The following is a 16,836-nucleotide window of genomic DNA, read 5'->3' as shown; positions in this document are numbered from 1 at the left end:
ATCTTGTGCTCAGATACCAGTAAAACCTGCTTTTCTCTTGCTTGAGTGACCCAGCTGTCAGTGTCATGAGAATTATTATATGTAAAACTCTCTTAGAAGTATTGTATCTTCTTTCTGGGGGTTATAAATGTATTTAGGTGTTTTGTGTACATATTGAAAAATATTTTGAAATGAAAATTCTAGGACTTCTTGTGCCAAAGCCTTCAGTCATTGGAAGTAAGATATAAGTAGTTGCTGTCCACTCTTGTTTTTCTTCAGAACCATATCTTCATTTACGATTCATAATGGCAAAAAGCTCAGCATTGAGGATATTGAGGGAATACACCAATGATAATTTGAAATAATCTTATCTATTGAATGCATGTTGTGTACACTATGAGGTCAGACTTTTAAAAAGTTCATTGTAAGTATCTACTTCTGTTGTAGGTGAATTAAATTTTTGAAGTCTCTATTTAAAGATTGTTATTATGGCACTTAGACAATAAATAAAAAGCATGAAAGCTGACAGTAGGCCTTTTGGAACACATGCTTCCAAAAGCTATTTTATTTGAACATCATAAATTTCATTACCAAGTCAGTACAATAGACCCTTGGTATTCATTCCCAACATATTCTGAGACCTCTGTGAATTCCCATGTGTGATTCTTTGTAACCAGAATGTGAAAGCAGCCTTGTGAGATGCCCAATGAGAGTGGCTGCTGCAGGATTAGACAACAAAGCCTCCTTGAGGTGTGGAAGCTGGTGATGGGCTGGGCCCATGCATCTGCCAAGTGTCTCATGTGCCTTCTCAGGGGCCTCATGGACCTTGAGATTCACCTCAGCAGAATTAGAGCACATGCGATATGGATATTTTAAATAGTCTGGTAAATAGTCTAAGCCACAAATCTACAAGTTTCAAAGAGCTAGCACATACAAACATTCATCTGGGCATGGAAAAAATCTACACCTAATGTGCTGCACTGCTGAGCTCTTCGCAGTGGTTCTCTGAGGAAGGGGTATGCGGCACTTCCACTTCCTGTGGTGTACATTTCTGTGTTGCTCTAGTATTTTACCAGTGGCATGCATAATTCTGATGACTTCTGTAATCGGGAAAAAATTAATAGAATTCTTTATAGCTCTTGAGTGAATATCATGGTGATTTTCATTAAGTAGCAATACACTGTCGATTGATTATATATGATGACTATATGTAGATAGATAGATATAGATACACACACACACACACACACACACACACACACACACACACACATTCTGTGATGGAAGATTATGTAGCCCAGGTTGATTTTATGTGGGTATCTTTCCAGTCATTCAACAGACATTTCTTGAGCAGCTAGTATATGCTAGGGGCTCACATATGGTTTTCACTGTTTCTTTAAGAAAGAGAGACAACCATGCCAACAAAGTGCTTCTCACTGCAGTTAATAAAACTTGAAAAGGCCAGTACATTTCTGAGGATGATGTGAGTCACGGGTCTGGGTCCTCCATGGGAGTGGGTGACTTCTCTGCCATTATTCATTTCTCCTTAGTTACCATATCCAGCAAGCACATCTGACATCACTGCCCTTATACAAATCTCCTGGACATCTACACTGGGAGGAAAAGCACTCAGTAAACTCAGCTAGGTTCATCTTTGGAATTCTGCTTGAGGTTAATAATAAGCAATTGAAAGCAGTTATACAAAAAAAATACTAACTTCCTCCTATTTTTTCAGTGATAGGTTGTAATAATAGCAGACATTCCTATGTCCTACAAACAATAAGAGGGAAAATATGCTTTGGAAAGTCCATAGTTGAATCAATATTTTAGGGAAAAAGTGTTAAGATATTTGCTTCTTGTCTAAACCATTCTTAGTGATAATGGCAAAGACGCCTTCCTTTCTTGGTTTAGGAAAATGAACAAACAAGGTATATCTTAAGGCATCACATGAAAGTTTCCAAAGTTCCTCCAACTGTTTTATTTCACTTGCACTGAATAATAGAGCTCTGTTGTAATACATCCTAAGACTGGACAGATTTGTGACACAGCTCCTCAAAGCTCAGCAGTCTGACGTTAATATCAAATTGCCTGTTGTCATTTCAGAACTGTGTGTTTCACAGCAGTATCACCAGTGATTTGAAAGCATTTACAGACAAGTTCGGTTTCGATGTCCTCATCCTCTTGGCCAGCGACCTGTCGGAGGAGTGGCAGCCCAGACGACAGGTCGCAGTGTACTCTGAGAACCTAGAGCTGTGCAGTCAGGTAAGGACCTCCTCCCACCCTGGCATGTGTCACTGCATCCTAACCTGCTGGCTCTCAGAACACGTGGTGGAAGATGGCAGGGGGTCGGTGGCATAAAGAAATTGGCCCAAGATAGTAAGTCCTAGAGTTTGAGTTTTAAGAAATGTTGGGGGCATTTTGCACATTAGGCCTGTGTTAAGAGCCTCATAATCAGTTCTCTTCTAGCCTGAATCCATAGAGAGAAAGATGATAGATTTCTCACCCAAAAGATCATAGCTGTCTCACCGTCATCACCACCCCCGCCCCAAAAAGATCATAGCTAGTCCTTCTTTGAGTGCTGTTTTCTTTGCTACGTGCTAATAACTAACACAGTTTAGTCTTTGTCTAAATACCGGTTTGGTACCCACTGTTGAGTACCCGGTGATCTGATGCTTTAATCAAAGTTAGTTTGTCTCCAGGCACTAAATTTCCGACTGGATAATCAGTCAGATCCTTTCGGTTGTGAGCTGCATCTTTTAACCTAAGGATATAGAAATGATATAAGATGTAGACAAAATTAATCAAAATAGGCACTGGATATACCAAACCAGGTGTATTTAATAAGTAACATGAAAAGATACATAATTTATAATATGGACGGCAGGGGCACAGAGCAGTTTCATCACAAATCTTTCCTCACTAATAGATTAGACACCTTCTGTACCCACAGGTGCCAAGGAGCAGTGTCGACTCCTTTCTTTTCTACGTGCTCACTGTCTGTCCCCCAAGATATCCGTCATTGCTCTCTTGACATAGGACTGTACGTACTCCCGGGCTCCTCTGTGCTTTCTCATGTCCAAGTATGAAAGTGCCCCCATGCTCCTGCAGCAGATGAATTTTGCACCGTCTTTCTGACACACATACATCTGTGCATTGTGTCACCTGCCTGGAACATTCTCAGTGCTTTGGTCTGCATTGGGATTCAAAGCTGAATTTTATCTTTGGCCACTGGTTTCCCATGGATAGGACTTAGGTTTCGGAAGCCTTCCTTCCATACAGTGGTTTTCAAATCTCTTGTAGTAGCAAATCATTTTTAAAATTGGTTAATTTAAAATAGACACAAGTAGGAAAGCACATGTAGGGTAGTGGTTAGCAGCCCTTGAGTGGACTCCACCCTGCCTTTCCTCCCCTCATGTTACCCAAGAGACAGCTCCTCAGAATCTTGAGCAACACAGGCTTGAGGCTACTCCAGAGGAGTCCCTCTTTGTCTCTGTCGTCACAGTTGGTCAGGGTCAGCGTCTGCGGCTCAGCCGCCCGAGTTGTGGCTCCATCACTTGTTAGCTGCGTGTGGTTGGCCATGATAGTTAATCTTCCTGTGTCTCTGTTTCCTCATTGGCAATATAGGGATAAAGAGTCTGTACCGTGTAGGATTATTGTGAGGATTAAAAGAGATAATGCACATAAAACCCTTGGAACTGTTCCTAGCATATGAAAACATTCAATAACTGTTATTGAATATTTTATTACTATCTATGTGAGCTCTATAGCTATTGTTGTTGTTGTGTTGTTGATAATGTTACTTTCGCTAATCTTGTGGGACCATTTCAAAGGCCCAGTGTGCAAAATATCCCCATCATTTCCTAAAAATCATAGAGCTGCAGCCCAGTTCTGGCCTTGCACTGACTGTCACACATTCTCTTGGCCTCCCAAGGCAGCTCTGTTTGTTCTGGGCTCCATGTCACTGCTCCCTGGGGCAGGAAGGGACAGTTGGGGCCTGAGCGAGGTTGGAAAGCTCTGCCTCCTGCAGCTGCTTTCTCTTTCCTACTTTCTCCTTTGCCTTATGAGGCTATCAGAGGTTAAAGCAGGCTCTGGCTGCCTGCTCCTAAACAAAGCATTTCTCCTGCCTCATTTCCTTTTATTCCAATACTTTCCCCTAGTTCTTGTCAGCAGCTGGCATTATTTCTGCTTTTTGCAAACTTGAAAAAAGTTTGCACTGTTTTCACATTTCCTCTTAGAAGACAGTATGATGTTACACTAAGGAAAGGATTTAAATGGTTTTAAATCTCTTTATATATAATTTTCAAGAGCCAGCAATATTGAACAGCTGGATTTTGAGTTCAACAAAACACTAATTCGATAGGATTGGAGAAAGAGTTGGTGGTATATTAAGTAGGACTTTCCATGTTTTACATGATTCAGTTTTCAGTTGTTTGAGTTCTTCTTTTTAGACAGATGAACACAGATTAATTCATGTTAAGAAAAATCAAGAAAGACAAATTGCAAAGAGCAAAGAGCTCCTGAGTGCTCACACAAACCCCTGTGTCTCCCCAACAGATTTGCTGTGAACTGGAAGAGTGCCAGAACCCTTGCCTAGAGCTGGAGCCCTTTGAATGTGGCTGTGACGAGATCCTGGTGTACCAGCAGGAGAACCCGTCGGTGACTTGTGACCAGGTGGTTCTCCTTGTCAAGGAGGTCATCAATAGGAGGTGTCCAGAGATGGTCTCCAACAGCCGCACATCCTCCACAGAAGCCGTGGCAGGCAGTGCCCCACTCTCCCAGGGATCTTCCGGGATCATGGAGTTGTATGGCTCTGACATAGAGCCGCAGCCCAACTCCGTGAATTTCATAGAAAACCCTCCAGATCTCAACGATTCTAACCAGGCCCAGGTGGATGTCAACATAGACCTTGTTAGCCCAGATAGTGGATTAGCCACCATCAGGAGCAGCCGTTCATCCAAGGAGAGCTCGGTGTTCCTCAGTGATGATAGTCCTGTGGGCGAAGGTGCAGGGTCTCATCACAGCCTCCTCCTGGGGTTTGACTCCTACAGTCCCATCCCTGAAGGAGCAGCAGTGGAGGAGCATGCACGGTCCGGAGAACATGGAGAACACTTTGACCTCTTCAACTTTGACCCGGCACCCATGGTTTCTGGGCAGTCCCAACCATCTTCCCATTCTGCAGACTACTCCCCGGCAGATGATTTCTTCCCCAACAGTGATTCATCAGAAGGACAGCTCCCCACGGGGCCTAAAGGACTCAGTGGGATAGAGATGGACATGTCTAATTATTCATCTAGTTCGCTTTTGTCGGAGGCTGGCAAAGATAGCCTTGTGGAATTTGATGAGGAGTTTGTTCAGAGACAAGAAAGTCCCAAGGATAACACTGAGAGAAATTTGAGCCTGACAGGTTTTGTGGGAGATGAATCTCTTTCACCAGAAAGGCTGAAAAATATTGGAAAGAGGGTCCCACCAGCACCTGTGAATAGCTTTGTAGAAAGCTCGCCATCCACTGAAGAACCAGCTCTACTCTATAAAGATGATATGGCCCCAAAAGCAGTTGACACAGGTCACACAGGGCCACCTCAGTCTCGTGTGAGGTGCAGCAGCTGGTGGGGTGGTTTGGAAGTTGACTCTAAAAATATTGCAGATGCATGGAGTTCCAGCGAGCAGGAATCTGTCTTCCAGAGCCCTGAATCCTGGAAAGATCATAAGCCAAGCCCAGCTGATAGGAGAGCCTCAGATTCTATATTTCAACCAAAGAGTCTCGAATTCCCAAAGTCCGGTCCCTGGGAGTCAGAATTTGGGCAGCCAGGACTGGGCAGCAATAATATTCAAGACCAAAATGAGGAAAGCTTGCAGTTTCAGAAGCTGCCCGCTGAGAAGTCACATTTGCCAGACGCTTCTCCTCAGGGGACAAACCACCTGATAGAAGACTTCACTGCTTTGTGGTGTTCTGATCGCTCACCCACAGCGATGCCTGAGCCCTGGGGAAAGCCCACAGATGATGGTGCACCAGCTGCTGCAGCATCATTCCCAGCCTGGAGTGCATTTGGTAAAGAAAATGACACCGGGGCTTTGAAAAATACCTGGAATCTGCACCCAACGAGTGGTGAGACACCATCTGTGAGGGACCCAAATGAGTGGGCCATGGCAAAAAGTGGGTTTTCTTTTCCTTCAGATCTAGTGGACAATTCACCCAGTGAGGCAAATAATGAAGCAGCTCCAGAAATCTGGGGCAAAAAGAGCCGTGAATCCAGGGCTAATACTCTTATACCTGGATCTGATCTGGATCACGCATGGAATAGTTCTAAGCCCGCAAAGGGTGATCAGGATGGTGTCGTGGACCCAAAAGTTAGGGAGAAAGTGTATGAAAAGGTAGATTCCTGGAACCTTTTTGAGGAGAGTATCAAGAAAGGAGGGTCAGACATAGCTCCTTGGGAAGATTCCTTCTTATCATATAAATGTTCCGATTACAGTGCATCCAACATAGGGGAAGATTCAGTGCCTTCCCCCTTAGACACCAACTATTCCACCTCTGATTCTTACACATCACCAACATTTGCTGGAGACGAGAAAGAAATCGAAAACAAGCTATTGGCCAAAGAGGGAGGTTTTGAGTCAAAAGATGCTAACTTGACCACAGAGGAGACTGAAATCCCACCTCAGTCACCGCAACAGCCACCGAGAAATAGAATGAGTTCAGGTCCTGGGAACCTAGAAATGTGGGCTTCACCTCCTGCAGATAATTCTGAAATAAATGCCACTCACAACCCAGATAAAGATTCACTCAAGACAGAGCCCACAGATGATAAGGACATCTTCACAGAGGATGACGCTGGGGAAAGCAGCCTGTCCAGCTACGACGACCCCAGCATGATGCAGCTGTACAACGAAACAAACCGACAGCTCACACTGTTGCATACCGGCACCAACTCCCGGCAGTTGGCCCCTGACAATCTTGACTTGTGGAACAGAGTGATTCTGGAGGACACTCAGTCCACTGCGACCATCTCTGATAATGATTTGGACTGGGATGATTGCAGTGCGGGTGTGGCGGTCCCTGGTGAAGGTCAAGCACAAGGATACATGGCGGAAAGTACCGAACCTGAAACCCGATTTTCAGTGAAACAGCTAGAACCGTGGGGCGTGGAGTATCAGGAAGCAAATCAGGCAGATTGGGGACTCCCTGCTTCTTCTGAGCACAGCAAGGACACTGCTCCCAACGAGTATCACATACTGAATGAAAAAAGCGGACAGCTAATCGCGAATAATATTTGGGATTCCGTCATGAGAGAGAACGACATGTCATCATTAATGTTACCAGACTCATCATATGTTACAGATTCAGAACAAAGCAAATTGCCTCCTGAAACTCCTAGCTCTTCAGAAAAACTTCAGGACCATCACATCCCAGACGTGCTAGAAGCCTCTGGAGCCAGTGAATCAGCAACACTTGATCCTGACCAGCAAGACACATGCAGAGGAAACCTGCCAAGTGATACAGTGTCATTGGTGACTGGGGTTGACAATCCAGGGCACTTTGTATGCTCAGATCCATGGGAGGGTCTTAGCTATGGACAAAGTGAAAGTGAGAAGGAAACCCACAGAGCTGCTGATAAGCACCTCAATGAGGAGGAAGTGATGGATAGAGCCTCGGGGACTTCTGGAGAAGGGGAGGGTGACCTGGAATGCTCTTCCCCAGTTGCAGCTGAACATCAAGAAATCTGTGATGAATCAGTCAAAATCAGCTCTCTTTTGGTCACTTCCAGTCCTCAGACTGAGGAACCCCAGGAGGTCTTAGTGCATGAGAAGGGACCTTACAATCCAGACCCCTGTGATGTGCAAACAGAGGCGTCCACAAATGTCCTGCAGGCAAAAGAGACCTGCGAAAAGCACCTAAGGAATCACAACAATTCAGGTGAAGCTACTGAAATTTCAGGTAGGCTGAATTCAACCAAAAATGTATCTTTACCAGAAATGGATCTTGAGAAAACTGAAGAATATAATATTCTGGAGCCAGAGGGAGTGAAACAAGAGCCACCTCATGAATGTCCCCAAAGCCTTGACAATTGGGATGGCCCTGTAGACAGTGATATGCAGATCAGTTGTGCAAGTTCTGAGATAACTGAGAATCTTGACATTAAGAGTACTAAGAACAGCCCTCCAGGAGCCAGTCCATCAAGGAATTCTGACAGAGATAGTATTTCTAGTGAGTATACACATTCAAGTGCATCCAGTCCTGACCTAAATGATTCTTCAGCTGCACCCCTTTCCTGGGACCATGGACCCAATACTAGGCATCAGAAGGTGAATCAAGATGATTGGAATACACAGAAGCACCAAGAATCTGAACTAATTACTACTGATGGCCAAGTAGAAGTAATTACTGAAACGAAGGACCTGGAGAAAAACAGACTGGACGAGTTTGAAAGGAGCTTAGATCACAAGGTTCATAAATTTGTAGAGATTTGGAATGACTCAATAGATGTTGATTCCTTTTCCTCTTTATCCAGCCCTGAAACAGGCAAACATTCTGAATATTCAGGTGCATATCAGGAAAGCAATCTAATGGTTAGCCATCAGGAAAAACATGCACGTGGTATTCCTGACTCTATGAAGCTGGAAGATGCCAAGTTCATTTCAACAAGCTCAGGTTCTGATGATGATAGTGTAGGTGATGGAGAGTCAGTGGAGAAAGAGATCCATTTGGCCACTTGCCATGTTCCTCAGAGCGAACCCAGAGCTTGGGATTCATTGAATGAATCTAGTGAGTTCTTGGCCAAGGAGGATCCCAAGTCTGAAGAATTATCCATCTGTGTAGGTGGTTCAGAACCAGCAGAGACTGAGAGTACATCAAACCCATTCTGTGACAATCAACAAAGCACCCCTGATCACTGGAATTTCTCACCAATAAAGAAGACCGAAGTACAGATTACAGCAGTGCATAGGGAGATGAGATCTCCAGAAATGGGGAAGGAAGAAGATATCATATGGCAAATATCTCCCAAAACTGAACCAAAGAATGAAAATTATTCTAAATTGAAAAGGCTTGGCTTTTCCACTGAGAGCACCCAGTGCTGGAATGACTCTCTACAGGAAGGGCAACCAATTGAGGGTACAGTGGAAGGGGAATTATACCAAAATGTGGGTCCTTGGGGAGAACCCATTCAGGGTGATATGGAGTCCATGGAAACACATTATACTAACCCTTTCAGTGATGAATGTCAGTCACCTTTTCTGGATAGTAATGGGGAGAACTCCCACAAGCAACTTTGGAACATTCAACCAAGAGAGCCAGACCCAGAAGCTGATCAGCTTAGCCAACTTGTAATATTGGACCAAATTAGAGAAAAGGATCTCGGAGAGCAAAGCTTCGTGTCTTCTGCTGGTGACAGACTCACTTCTGAAACACCTACCCAAGAGCAGTGTCAGAATACAGTGCTGTCCATCTGGGATCAGCCAGATCCAACATTGACTCAAGCAGATGAAAATGAATGTGTTACTGCTAATGTTTCAACTATTGAGTGTCAAGAAACAAATTGGTGGGAGGAAGAAAAATCATACCCCAGTGAAATGACAAATTCAAACATTGCCTCAGAAGATTTCCCTGCTGTCAGTTCTTCCATCCAGTTGATAAAGAAGTCAGGTGCTGAATGGGATGGCTCTACCCCTAGTGAGGGACCCCAAGGCACGTTTGTTCCAGATATTTTACATGGCAACTTCCAAGATGGTGGGCAACTGGCGTCAGCTTCGCCTGACTTGTGGATAGATGCTAAGCAGCTCTTCAGTTTGAAAGCAGATGGTGAGAACCCTGATATACTAACTCACTGTGACCAGGACAGCAATTCTCAGGCTTCTGACAGCCCTGATATATGTCATGATTATGAAGCCAAGCAAGAGACTGAGCAACACATCAGTGCTAGTATGGAACCTGAAGGGGAAGCCAGTGAGTTATATCTCACCGAGCCGAAGCTGGATGATGAACCCAGTCAAGAGCCTGGGCAGGACTTTGTCCCATACAATTCAGAACTATATTCCGAAAACCTAATTCCACTGCCTCCAGTCAGTGATCAAGCAAACACGAATGGCTCATCTCCGCTGGCTGCTTCTCACAATGGTTCTCCTGAATCTTCTGAACTAAATGGTGAAGACAAAACAGGTTTAAAAGCATCAGAAAAAGAAGCTAACCCAGATTCAGATATGGCACCAATTTTGGAACCCAATGACAGAATAATCCCAGTTATTAAAAATATGGGAACCAGTATTTTTGTAACTCACCAAGAGCCAACTATGGATGGCAACGGCTCTTGGGTTTCAGAGGGCTTTTGTCCTGAAAGTCAGACAGATACAGGAGCTGTGTTGGTCCTTGAGCAACCTTTCCCTGCTGAGAATCCTGCTTCAGTTCCTGATGCTCTGCTAGCTTCAGACACTTGTCTGGATGTAAGTGAAGCTGCCTTTGACCACAGTCTCAGTGATGCCTCAGGTCTCAACACATCCACGGGAACGATAGATGACATGAGTAAATTGACATTGTCAGAAGGCAATCTTGAAACGCCAGTTGACGGGGATGTAGGGAAGCAAGATATCTGTTCATCCGAAGCCTCTTGGGGTGATTTTGAATATGACGTCATGGGCCAAAATATCGATGAAGATTTAATGAAAGATCCTGAACACTTTCTCTATGGTGGTGACCATCTCTTGGAAGAAGATGCTCAGAAACAATCTCTTGCACCTTACACACCTCCCTTTGATTTGTCCTATCTCACAGAACCTACTACTGGTGTTGAGATGACAGAGGAAGCTGGGGATGAATCTCTGGGAAGCGAAACAGCAGAGACATTGCTTCCTGTCCTTCCTGATCAAAGAAGCAAGAAAAACCACACTGAGACCCAAAACACACAGCCTGGACACCAGCTGGTTGAACTGCATATTCATGAAGACCCTGAGTCAGTTTCTCTGTCTGTAGGTGGCGACTCCAACATGGAGTTGTCTCCATCAAACATTGACTGGGAAGAAGAAACAGATAGTTCGGATTCACCAGCAGGTGGAGACATAGGACCACCAAATGGTAAGAAACATCCCCTTTCTCCATCACTCAGACACTGCTGCTTTCATTCAATTAATACATTTGCAAAACACACTCTTCCTACCAATGTGGGTACAGAGGAACTAACTATATTTGTAATGCATGCTCAACCATGTCTTATATTACAGCAGGAATGTCTACTGCTTGTGTATTACCTGTCCTTGAGAGTGCATGAGCAAATTAAACAGCTTTACAAAAGGAAATATTTCTTAAATTATCTCTCTTTAGATGGATCATTTACAAAGATCACAAATTACATGCTGTGTTAATTAAGCCTTGTTCTCCCCTTCTCACCTTCATCTTCCACATTTAGGTGCCAGCAAGGGAATATTGGAGTCAGAAGAAGAAAAAATAATTCCTACTGAAGAACCCAAGCAGATAAAACCTGAATACCGGGAAGAAAGGTACACAGAGAAGAGTGAAGATCCTCAGGCACAACACATGGATTACATACTTGTAAACCATGAAGAAAAATCACCCCCAAAACTAGAGGCCTGTGAAACAAGAGAAAGCACATCCGAATTGGAAGAGTTTCACGTAGGTCCTGGAGAAATGAGGCTGCCAGGAACTCAATTAGCCAGCTTCTCAGACCCGTGTCAGCCTGCCTCCTTAAATGAAAGGAAAGATCATTCTGCAGGGAGAATTTCTTCCCAAGATGATAAGAGATCGTCTCTTGAAACCCCTGGGCAAGACCAGAGTTGGATGGTCTTGGGCCATGGTGAGGGTGACAGTCCATCATCAGAAGCTAGGGAAAAAGGACCTGGATGGTCTGGCAAGGCTGTGGAGGCAGCCTCTGATGACGACCTGGACAAGTGTCCCCAAATGCAGGTTCTGGGAGAAACGAACCCTCTAGAATCTTTAGCACTAGAGGAAACCTCTAGTCTGGGCCGCCAGTCATGGAAGAGCAAGATTCAAAGCAGGGCTGGCCCAGAGGCAGTTATGTTGCCAGCTGTCACCCATGACAATGAATGGGAAATGCTTTCACCACAGCCTTCTCAGAAAAACACGATCCCTGGAACGGAAACAGAGGAGGAGACAGAGTTTCTTGAGTCCAGAACAAGGAAACCAACACCAAATGGGTAAGCAAAAAGCTAAATTTATTTTTTTCCTTAAAACCATTTTATTAGAAACCAGAGAAATGGTGAGCGGTGATGGAATATGAAGAATACCTACATAATAGGAGCTTTGCTTATGTTTATTGCAAAGCACATCATCAATAAAAGCAGCTGCCTGATAACCATAATGATAATGATGATTTGTGTATGTTTTCAGCCCCCAAAGCCCCTTCACTTCCTATCCAGAATCTTATACTTACCCTCCTGATATTTATACTGATTGCAGCTACTCAATACCAATATCACTCTTAAATAGACAGTTGGAACTGGAGAGGGGGGGCACTAACATTTATTCATGGTACAAGGCAGTTTGCACATATTATATCATTTAATCCTTGCAGCACCCCGGAGGTGGTAGGTATTATTATGTTTATTTTACACAGACTGATGTGGACAGGGGACTTAAGGCTCACACAGTTTCTGTAACTTGCCTAGAATTAAGTAATCAGAGTGAAGAGTCTGGTATTCAAAGTGTTTCAACCTCAAAGCCTATACTTTTCCAGCAGACACACTATCATACAGAAAAGGCAATTCTGGTTTTATGCAAGCACCTAACTTATGTAGGAATACAGAGACTCCACAGCAGCCTCATAATCTTAGTGTGAAACATCATTCCCTAATTGGCTGGAAATTGGCAAACAACCATCAAACCAGTGAGTCATTCATTCATTCATTCATTCGTTCATTCACCGTATGGTTTTTGAGAATCTGCTCTGTGCTGAGTGGCTGGGTAGCAAGTGGAAATATAATAAGGAACAGGATGTCATCCCTGCCTGCAAGCTTCCAGGCCCTGCTGACACTGTTTAGGGTTGTTCATTTCTCTTTGTTTGCCCTGATAAAGCCCTCCTGCTTCCAGGGACAAAAGGGCAAATTGTGCAAAGTAACTTAAGTAAAGGGGAAAATCATGTTTCCCTCTTGAAATATAATGGAGAAACGATACCTTTTTCCTACACATTTCGGGAGCATAAAGGACTATACACCCCACATATCCACTGTGGGTCATATATGGTTATATATTTTAGGGTAACCCTAGGTTTCAGGTTCCTCATTTGTAAAACCAGTGTGTTGGGCAGAGGATCTGAAGACTTCCTTCAGTATTAAATTCTGGGAACTCAATTTATTTGTAAATACAGTGTATCCAGGAGGCCTTTGATATTCACAAATTATATTTTTCCGGGAAAGGAACAGGGAACACAGAAAGAACAGTAGGGGTATGTGGAGGTTGGCAAAGTGCCATAAAGAGTGAAACGCTGTGCCATATTCAAGTGTGGCTTCATACATGCAGCCAATATTCAGTTGGCCTAATCTTTCTTTCTTCCTGTCAAGCTTTCCTTCCCGAGACCCCAGATCCGTTATCAGAAAGACAGCAGCAGATGGATCCCAGCAGCCCTGCTGGCGTTGTTATAGATGGAGCTCAGAACTCGGGGGGTTGGCTGAGCTATTGTTTGGCTTTTTGTCTGCATTGTGCACATGCCCCTGAAATCCAACAGATGATAATGTTCAATTGTGCCACGAGCCCCTTTTCTTTCAGTAAGATTTCTTTGCCGATCTCTTTTTGCTCAGCCCCTGCAGTAATGAAAGTTTTCTCACAGTTGGGGGAGAGGGGACAGATTTTCACTGGCCTTTGTATTATCTTTGACCTAAATAATTTACTCTGAAATATTTGTGCTAATAAAATACTAATATCATCACTAGTATTAATACTAGTATTAAAATATTAGTATTTGAAAACTTCCCTCTGCTAAATTTTAGGAGGGGGCAGAGTTGTCTAAAGCAGAGAGTATATAAGGGGGGTCCAAAATCAGCGGCCCTGAGGTACCATCACCTGGGTGCTGCTTAGAAAAGCACATTTTCAGCCCCACCCTAGACCTCCTGAATCAAGAACTTGGGATGGGGCCAAGCCACTTTTGTGTCAACACCTCCAGGTAATTGTGTTGCATGCTAAGGTTTGAGAATCACTGATCTGAAACTTACTCCCAGCCCTCTAGGAGTTTACAGGTTAATAAGGGAGTTAAACATAAGTGAAAAGGTAAATAGTAGTGTAATACTGAAATCAAGATAGTTCGTAACCAACGTCAGATTAAATAGAAACAGCTCCCAATTACAAGCATTTACCATGGACCAGGTACTAAGCACTATATGTGCACAGTCTCACATCACCATGGCAACTGTATGAGGTAAGAATTACTCAAGGCAGGAAACTGATGTGCAGAAAGGTTGACCCACTTGCTCTGGTTTATAGTTAGAAAATGAAGAATCTGGGATTTGAATTTGAGTCTCTCTGTGTCCAGAGTGTGTGTTAATGCTAGTAAGGTGAGGGGAGAGGCATCTGTGTAGGTGCTTTTATGGAGAAACCAGGGGCGGCTTATCATCCAGCAGGATCAGGAGGCAGAGGACCTAGGGCCCATGATACTTTAAGAGGCCCATGAGAAGCTTTGAATTTCTTTCAAAACCAAGGGGAAAATTACTGGGTACTCCTGTGTGCATTATATTTCTTTCTACCAACAAGAATGTAAAATACATTTTTAGATTTTTTTTTTTTTTTAATGAAGGAAGGAGCCCATGAAGGCAAAAGTGCCTAAGGCCCATGAAAGTCATACTGCGTCCTGCAAGGGGCAATTCGAGATGGGCATTAAATGAAGGTCGTGATCTGGAAAGGCACAGAAGAGGGTGAGAGGCCAGCCAATTTAACTGGGAAAAATAGGATGAAGGAAATCGTGGAAATAGGAAGGTAATCACAGGAGCAATATGATAAAATAGCCATATTTTCCTAACCAAAAACCTGGAAACATATCCTGACACAAAATCTCATCATAGGACAGAATACCAAATATCAACACTGTTCTAAAAAAAAAGGTTAACACCTTGTCTCTAAAACCAGAAGTGGGCTGATAGTCTGTGTGATATCACCTACCATCTACAAACTGGCTTCTTGCCCTCCCCTCATCAGGCGCACCCCCTTTCAGCTTTCACATTGTTTTGAGAGCGGTAAGCTATATTTTCAAAACCCAAGGAAGCATTTAAAAGAAGCCTTTTCTCCTCATCCTCCACCTACTGACTTTTGTTAACAAAGCTTGTTATGAGTGCTGAAAGATAAACTCTCTCTCTTGAGGTTTTCAGTGCTGTGTTCTCGTTCCCTAGAAACAATCTTCCCACAGACTTTTGCAACACCTTGGTTATCCTCCAGCTATACACCCACCAGCTCAGGATCGCACACTAATTCCCAAGACAGTGATGGATGGGCCTGATCTTTCCTGTGTGGTCACGGAGAACGTCCGCAGAGTAATCTGCAGCATGCACGCTCTTCTGAAAATAAAGAGCCATTTACGTGTTTACAAGTAAAGAAAACATGGTTGCAAAGATGTCAATAGGAGCTAGAGGAGATTAGGTAGATGATAGATAGATAGATAGATAGATAGATAGATAGATAGATAGATAGATAGATAGATAGAAACTGTTTTAAGGAATTGGAATTGGCTCACACAATTTTAGGGATTGGCAAGTCTGAAATCTGTAGGACAGGCCAGGGCTAGAAACTCAGGCAAGAGTTGGTGCAGTCTTGAGTCCAAATTCTGCAGGGTAGCAGAGTCTCTGTGTTGTAGACTTGAGGAGAGTTTCTCCTTTTAGGGGAAATTTCGGACTTTGATCTTAAGGCCTTCAACTGATTGGATGAAGCCCCCCCACATGCTGTAGAGTCATCTGCCTTACTCAAAGTCTGCTGATTTCAGTGTTAATCACATCTGAAAAATATTTTGACAGCAACATCTAGAGTGGTGCTTGTCCAAATAATGGCACCGTAGCCTAGCCAGTTGGCATATACCATTGGTATAGGTTATATTCAAAAACCTGAACTACACTCTAAGTGAGCATGAAACCATTAATATGTGTAAACTCACCATCTGAATTATATAGAAATGGGACAGTTGATATACAAATATATTGGCTTTCTATAGGTTTGGGGCAAGGAGATAGCTACGCAGGATGATGAAAGGAAATGATTTCCAAGAGGACTAAGAAAACTGACAATACTTTTCCAATCCTTTGTAGATACATGCAGCAGTGGGTGGTGGGGAGTGAGAGGAGAGAGGGGAGGGGAAAACAGGGGGAGCTGTTGTCACGTGTACTTTTGAAACAGAGTATTTGGAAGTAACTTGGTCCTATATTTGTGGAGCTATCTGTTATCTCCTAGCTATGAGAGGTAAGTTGAGTTATTCGGTATTCCCTAAAATAAAAACGACCTTCAAACACAATATATTTCATATTCCACACGACCTGATTCTTATAAGGATCTCTGTACATGCTTTTTTTTTTTTGAAATTACTAATTTTGGCCTTTATTTCTGTCTGACAAGACTATGGAAAATAATTCATATTTCATCCTGTGATACCATTAGCTCTTTCTATGTTTTTCATGAGACCTTCTGAAATCAGGCTTTTTCTGTCCATGATTTATGGTTAAGGAATTAGTAGTACATTGGATCTTATACAAATGTGAATGTTGAAAATGAAAAACAAGTGAAGAAATAATCTATCGACTCTTTCTCTCAATGTTGAGTGATGATATGTTTGAGCACTCGGAGAAGAATCAAGCTCTTTGATCATGTTATACCCACTCTCAGGGTCTTGCTCTGTAGATGGGCTGTATCCCAACTCCAAACAT

The 16,836-nt window shown here is 43.3% G+C and overlaps 1 protein-coding gene across 7 annotated transcripts in view; it reads left to right on the top strand.

The window, feature by feature from the left end:
- The window catches only part of PRUNE2 (prune homolog 2 with BCH domain), a 229,908-nt gene that overhangs the window by 147,138 nt on the left and 65,934 nt on the right, over nt 1-16,836 (top strand). For all 7 annotated transcript variants that reach the window (XM_074330579.1, XM_074330577.1, XM_074330578.1 and 4 more), the window contains exons 7-9: nt 2,083-2,241; nt 4,534-11,044; nt 11,376-12,141. In XM_074330579.1, coding sequence (XP_074186680.1) covers nt 2,083-2,241; nt 4,534-11,044; nt 11,376-12,141 — 7,436 coding nt within the window. The remainder of the gene's footprint in view (nt 1-2,082; nt 2,242-4,533; nt 11,045-11,375; nt 12,142-16,836) is intronic.

This window comes from Rhinolophus sinicus, linkage group LG04 (assembly GCF_036562045.2).
Source record: "Rhinolophus sinicus isolate RSC01 linkage group LG04, ASM3656204v1, whole genome shotgun sequence".
NCBI classification, from domain to species: domain Eukaryota; kingdom Metazoa; phylum Chordata; class Mammalia; order Chiroptera; family Rhinolophidae; genus Rhinolophus; species Rhinolophus sinicus.
The sequence above is the reverse complement of the archived record's forward strand: the minus strand, read 5'-3'. Positions and strand labels throughout refer to the sequence as shown.